This window comes from Nannospalax galili, unplaced genomic scaffold (assembly GCF_000622305.1).
Source record: "Nannospalax galili isolate Female #2095 unplaced genomic scaffold, S.galili_v1.0 scaffold1154, whole genome shotgun sequence".
Taxonomy (NCBI): Eukaryota; Metazoa; Chordata; class Mammalia; order Rodentia; family Spalacidae; genus Nannospalax; species Nannospalax galili.
Window position 1 is genome coordinate 326,795 of NW_008335437.1, and position 7,387 is coordinate 334,181.

At 43.3% G+C, this 7,387-nt stretch overlaps 1 protein-coding gene across 4 annotated transcripts in view; it reads left to right on the forward strand.

Moving 5' to 3' along the window:
• Positions 1-7,387, forward strand: part of Tenm2 (teneurin transmembrane protein 2) — a 307,755-nt gene that overhangs the window by 251,904 nt on the left and 48,464 nt on the right. For all 4 annotated transcript variants that reach the window (XM_029562084.1, XM_029562085.1, XM_029562086.1 and 1 more), the window contains 3 exons: positions 246-513; positions 4,887-5,030; positions 5,531-5,780. In XM_029562084.1, the coding sequence (XP_029417944.1) occupies positions 246-513; positions 4,887-5,030; positions 5,531-5,780 (662 nt within the window). The remainder of the gene's footprint in view (positions 1-245; positions 514-4,886; positions 5,031-5,530; positions 5,781-7,387) is intronic.

Consider the following 7,387-nt stretch of genomic DNA (forward strand, 5'->3'; position numbering starts at 1 on the left):
AAGAAACGCAACAGTGACCAAGAATAATTATTAATCCAAAATCATAACCTCAGCCCCTTTGCTCCATGGTGTAGGATGAAGTTTGGGTTGGTTTGCTTTTCTTCCCTCTCCAGTCATGGAAAGTAGTTCACACACCCACGTAAGGTGTGATGTTTCAGCAGCGAGGGAGGCAACACTGACTTGCAAACAGCTCACCTGCAGGGGTGTGTTTGACGTAGTGGATTGACCATGTGTTTCCCCTCCAGGTCCTTCATGAAGAAATCGAGCTCCCTGGTTCCAGTGTAAAGCTCCGTTATCTGAGCTCCAGAACTGCAGGGTACAAGTCACTGCTGAAGATCACCATGACCCAGTCTACAGTGCCCTTGAACCTCATCAGGGTTCACCTGATGGTTGCTGTAGAGGGACATCTCTTCCAGAAGTCATTTCAGGCTTCTCCCAACCTGGCCTACACATTCATCTGGGACAAGACAGATGCTTATGGCCAAAGGGTATATGGGCTCTCCGATGCTGTTGGTATGTGTTAGTTTCAACCATTTGTTCATTCATGGTTTTAGTTGCATTTCTATATATTCTAAGCACTCTTGAAGTAAACAGAGATACAATGTAGTGGACAAGGTAGATGTTCAAGATGAAGTGAGAGAGATGGGCGGGGCTGGTTCATGTTCCAGAGGGAACACTTGCACATGGTCCTGAATAAAAAATTGAGGCTTGCCTGGGCATAGTGGCACAAACCTTTAATCCCAGCACTCAGGAGGCAGAGAAATGCAGAGCTCTGTGATAGTGAGGCCAGGCTGGTCTACATAGTGAGTTCCTGATGAGCTGGGGCTACAGGGAAGGAAACTGGGGCTTGAGAAGATATGAGAACCACACTGTGTGTCCAGGCTTTGCCTTTTGGGTTCCTCGCCCTCAGGGAAGATCAACCTTGAAGAAAGGTCCTTGGGTTATTGGAGTTGTGAGCTGTGGGTTAGTATCTGCCTAGCATTATCCTACTTGTGGAAAACTGATGGGGGATTAAAATCCAGTATCTTGTAGTCTCTTCACGTCTAGACTTGTGATTCTCAAGAACTATAAGCAGCTTGCCGGACGTGGTGGTGCACACCTTTAATCCCAGCACGTGGGTGGCAGAGGCAGGCGGAGCTCTGTGAGTTCGAGGCCAGCCTGGTCTCCATAGCAAATCTAGGCCAGCTGGGGCTACAGGGAGACCCTGTCCTCAAAAAGACAAAAAGAAAAAAAGAAGAAAAAAAAAAAGAACTATAAGCAGCTCGACCAAAACAAGATGCAGAAATGTTCACTGGAATTAGCACTGTCAACTGGACACACTTTGTGCAGAGAGCATTGACTGTTCAATGGCCCTAGTTGACATTACCACAGTCTCCATGGTTGTGGCTGGGGCAGAGGGGAGGACAAGAAAGCTGTTGAAGATGAGGTAACCAGCCAGTTACTTATGCTCAGGATATGCCCCAGTGAAGTCAGGAACTCAAATTGAGTTACTAGAATGCTTAGTGCATCTAATGTAAAACATTGGCTAATAAAAACATATCTGAGGCCAAGTGTGGTGGTGCACACCTTTACTCCCAGCCCTCTGGAGACAGAGGCAGGCAGATCTCTATGAGTTCAAAGCCAGCCTAGTCTACATAGCAAGTTCCAGGTCAACTAGTGCTACATAATCAGACCATGTCTGAAACCAAAAAAAGAAATTACATCTGGCACTCACCTATCTTGAATCAATAGCCAATGCCACAAAGTAGACTGAACAGGATAATCGTGCTTTCTAGCGCCTACCATCAGCTCATAAGGAATCCTGACTCTCCATACGCCCATTCACTCCCCTGCATCGTGTATTTTTCAAAAGTTCCTGGAATCACATCATTGCATCTGGACCATATCAGCATGTTTGTTTAAAAACACTTTGAAATCATAACAGCATTATCACAAAACCACAATTTCTTAGTATCACCAAACAGCCCATCACCATTCATTAACTCAGCTGATAGCTAGGTGTGATGGTATACACCTGGGCCCCAGCACTCAGGAGTCTGAGACGGGGGATCACGAGTTTGAGGCCAGCCTGAGCAATATTGGGCAAGACTCGATCTCCCTATCTCAAAAGAAGAAAGAAAGAGAGAAAGAAAGAAAGAAAGAAAGAAAGAAAGAAAGAAAGAAAGAAAGAGAGAGAGAAAGAGAGAGAGAGAGAAAGAGAAAGAGAGAGAGAAGGAGGGACGGGAGGAGGGAGAAAGTCAATTGTTTTATTAATAAGTTATTAATACTTCAATTATTGGAAACAATATTGAAACAGAAGTTGGTTTCTCTTACATTTTGTAAAAAGAAATGTTTTAATCAGAGCCAGGGAGATGGCTCAGCAGGTAAGGGCACTTGCTCACCTAAATTCAATCCCTGGAATCCACATGGTAGAAGGCAAGAACCAGCCCCCACCAATTGCTCTCTGGCCTCCACATGCATACCATGTGTGCAAACACACACAAAATAAATAAATAAATAAATAAATAAATAAATAAATAAATAAATAAATAAATAAATAAATGATGTAAAATAAAATTGAATTCATCTTACTTTGTGTCTCTTTTTAATCTTTCTCTGTCTCTCTCTTTTAACCTTATAATTTAGTCATTAAAGAAATTGGGTTGTTTGCCTATACCATCCCTAGTCTGGTCTGCTTATTGATTTTATGCTGATGGCTGTTCAACCTGTACCTCCAGCATATGGATCCTTGGATCTTGAATCTTTCTCAGGTCCAGGTTTGGATTTTGGTTTGAGCAGGACAACCTGATGAGGAGCGCTGTGTTTTTCTACCAACTGGAACCTGGTGGGGATGGGTGTCTGCTAAGGTTTCGACAGTCATGACTGCTTAATGCCTGGATCCTCTAGGTCACCAGGGATTGCAGAATGATATTTTAAGCCTGTCATTACATCTTCATCTATTAGCTGGAATACTTTTATACAGAGGTGGCGTCTCATTAACAACTTGGTTATTTGAGCTCCAGTTCAAATAAAAAGGAAAGGGTAAATGTATGGTTCGTTCCCTTTATTTACTGGTTTTCAGGATAATGAGTTGCTTCATCCTCCAAGGGAGGCAAATTAATGGGTTTTTAAAATATCATTATGAACTCATGGACTGAAAAGTATCTAGTGTATTTTAGCCCATTGAAGTAATTATGCTTCCTAATGGTCAGAAGGTCCTGTCTTTGGTCATTAGGAGTCTCTTCAAGCTGACTCCCAAATCCTTTGACATGACCCGTAGAGATAGTGATTCCTTCCTGTCTAGCATCTTCATGTGGTCTGGTCTCATCTTGTTCATCTCTTTCTCCCGTCATTTCTTCAATAAGTCCTCATTCTTCTCAATGAGGAATAGTGTATTAGGACTGTAGGCTGAGCACCTGTGATCTCTGACTATTGGGTTGGCCATTGTTTCTTGACATTTTCAGAGGACAAGATAGGAAATAAATGGGGCAGTAAGTGTGGTTTTGTTGTTGTTTTAAGAGAAAAATACACTCCTCACGCATATCGACACTTCTATATCTCAGGATTTTTTTTAAAGCTGCAGAGAATCCCCAAAGGTGACACACATAGTTAAGAGTTTAATGTAGTAGGAACAGCTATAATAACAATTCCTCCGATTTCCAGAGAAGCCTTCCAATTAAAGATGTATGGCATCTCAGCATTTGGTTTCACCTCTCCCACCACATCTCTCTGAGAAATCAAGATTTCATTCACCACATTGTTCATGTAGGGTAAATACACAAGCTTCCAGGCTAGAATCAAGGGCTGATATCCCTCCCCACCATTTGTCTGTGTGACAAATACAAGATTTTTACAAACAATGTTTTAGATTCTGACACCCATTGAATCTCACTTTAACAAGCAGGCTGCCTCCCTTAGGGGTACCTGCCTCCCTGGTACTTTCTACAACCCAGATTGGATAAACCTTGGTATCCAAAGGGGATTGGTTCCACAAGCCCCTTGAATACCAAAGTCTGTGGATGCCCAGGTCCCTTGTATAGAATGATGTCATATTTATATATAATCTGCAGCCGGCGTGGTGGCACACACCTTTAGTCCCAGCACTCAGGAAGCAGAAGCAGGTGGATCTCTATGAGTTTGAGGCCAGCCTGGTCTACATAATGAGCCCCAGGACAGCTGGGGCTATAGGGAGACCCTGTCTCAAAAAAGACAAAAAATAAAATAAAATAAAATAAATATATATATATAATTTGCATATTCTTTAAATCAACTCTGGATGGGTTTTATAATGTATACTGTTTATAGAATAAGAACACAGAATAATGTTTGTGTATGTTCAGGACACATGCAATATTTTTTCCAAATCTTTTCAGTTCATGTGTAGTTGGTTTAATCCAGGGATGCTAAACCTGCAGAGACTGAAGACCAACAGTGACAAGTGCCTTTCCTTACACAAGCTGTTGCCTTCAGGATCTCCTTATCAGAGGGACACTCAGCTTCCAAAGGCCTTTCTCCTAATGAGTGAAAAATAAACAAGGCAAGACAGAACAAATACACTTTAGGAGAAGCAGGCTGACATTCTTCCATCCATATCTAAAGGGGACTCGTGCAATATTGGGTTTTGAAATAGTTCCTCTTATTCCTTCATGTCACTGGGGTCATTTTGATAGGCAGGTGATCATTGGAAAAAATCTTTCCATCACCACTTCATAAAGTTCAAAGCTGAATTCAGCTAGAAATCTGGATTTCACATAACAGAATCAAAGAAGCAAAGCAATCAGTCACCTCTTGGAGTTTTAGAAAGAGTCTCTATCACTGTTGATGTGTGTTTCTCATTCTGCTAGGGAGCTCTGGAGTACTGAATCAACTCTTTTCTCCTGCTCTGTCCCACCTTCTTTGTCTTGCAGTGTCTGTTGGATTTGAATATGAAACCTGCCCCAGCCTCATCCTGTGGGAGAAAAGGACAGCCCTGCTTCAGGGATTCGAGCTGGACCCTTCCAACCTTGGTGGCTGGTCCCTGGATAAGCACCACATCCTCAATGTGAAGAGTGGTATGTGAAGGGCTGGGGATGCTGCTCAGTGGGTAGCACTTGCATAGCATCCGTGAGACCCTAGGTTCCATCCCTGGTACAACAAAACATTCATGGACAAATTGATTCATTGGTTTGTTATCCCTAGCCTTGGCATTTAAGTGGTAGCCCAGTCCTTGGTGGCATCACCATCATCATCATCATCATCATCATCATCTGTCCCCAGATTGCTAGATTTTCCCATATTCTTCCTTTAAATGTCAACCTCAGTACATCAGCCTTGTTGTACCTCATCATTCAACTTCAGCTGTCCCTCCAGATTGTATCTAACCCATGCCACAGCATGAGGAGTGGCCCTTCCGTTGTCACTCACTGTGTCATGAGGAAATGAGAAAGTTCCCTACAGGAAAGGTTTCCGAACTCTACTGTTTTCTCTACCACTTTCTATTCACTCAATAGACCAATCCAAGCATCCTCCTCAGTGGGTTATATGACCCTTTCACTCGTCCTCCCTCCCCCAGGAATACTGCACAAAGGCACAGGAGAGAACCAGTTCCTGACCCAGCAGCCTGCCATCATCACCAGCATCATGGGCAACGGTCGCCGCAGGAGCATCTCCTGTCCCAGCTGCAATGGCCTTGCCGAAGGCAACAAGCTTCTGGCCCCCGTGGCCCTAGCAGTGGGGATTGATGGGAGCCTCTATGTTGGTGACTTCAATTATATCCGGCGCATCTTTCCCTCTCGAAATGTGACCAGCATCTTGGAGTTACGGTAAATGGCCACACAGGCAAACCTCATTTGCTCTCTAGTTCCCTGCTGCTTCCAAGTTTCTCTGGGTAAAGGATGGCTGAATTTGGGGTTCTCAGAGACCATATTGTCCATGTGATCAAAAGCCTAAATGCAAAAGTAATCAAGGTTTGGAGAAAGTGCTTTGATTATCTATCAAACACCATTCACATATTTGGTACAATTGGCAGCCATTCGTTTATGAACAAGGGTAACAGTCTCTAGGATGGAAAAGGGCCAGATATTTCTTACTTTTGAAAATCTCAGTAGCAGCTTCAGACACACAGAAAAGTTTGAGAATCACTAATGTCCACTTCCTAATCACCCTGTTTTGCTGGTGACGTCTGTGTGCTGTCCCTCTGAATCCTCTGATCGGTGCACACTTCCTAGGATAGGATGTGGCATAATAGCATCAGGCCTAGCTAGGTAATTTCTTAACCACCCAGGAAGATTCCTCCTGGCCATTGCTTGCTACTAAATCTAAAGACTAGACTCCTTTGCATTGGGAAAACAGGGACTCCTAACTGTTCTTGGAAATGCTTTTCTAAGGAAAGCTAATTCCAGACCCTTAACCAGAGGATAACGTAGAAACAAAAGGAGAAAGAAGTATGTAACTAAGGGGGGAATTATTCAGTAAATAACTGATTTATGTACACCATGTGCATGGCTTGAGAGGAAAAAGTGGTTGGTCAAGCAGAGCCCCAATTATACTGTTTGTAATCCAACAAGGAGCCTCCAACTAAATCATGTGGTCAGATGAAAATAATAATAATAATTTCAAGTAACACTGAATGCTTTAAGGAAATCTAACAGAATGAGATACAGGGACCATGGTTGGGGATAAGGATGAGAAGGCTACTAAGATAAAATAGAGGAACCTCTCATATGGGGTGGCATTTGAGCTAGGCCCTGAATAATGAGGTCAGCTATAGGAACATCTGGGGGAAAGCAATCTGCGCACAGAGAAGTTGCGCAAAAGCACTGTTTACAGCCAGTAGCCTAGCTTATTGAAGGGACCCATAGACGCCCAAGGTGACTGGGCGGTGACTCACTCAGAAGAGCATCTTCACTGAGCATGGTGGCGCACACCTTTAATCCCAGCACTCGAGAGGCATAGGCAAGCAGATCTCCATGAGATCAACGCTAGCCTGGTCTACATAATGAGTTCCAAAAAAAGAAAAGCATCCTCACAGGCAACCAGAGAGGCAGGGAAGGGACAAATACTTTGAACTTACTGACAAGTGTCTACTTGCATGTCAGTAAGTGTAAAGTGCATTCTTTTGGCTAGAGGTTGAAATAGGGGGGTGGATGAAGTTGATCTGATTGGCTATCATGTGAAAAATTGAATGAAGGAGCAGAGGCAAGAAATTTCATAGGGAGGTTGTGCCAGTGATTCAAGATTTGGGTAAAGGTGATTTGGATTAAAATGGTAGAGGAAGAGATATGGGTAATGCTTTGACTGAGATGCATCTTCCATTTAAACCTGATGGATCAGATACAAGGAATTAAGAGAGGAAAAGAGAGAGCAAAGAAGGGAGGGTAATGCGAGGGAGAGAGAGGAGAGAGAGAGAGAGAGAGAGAGAGAGAGAGAG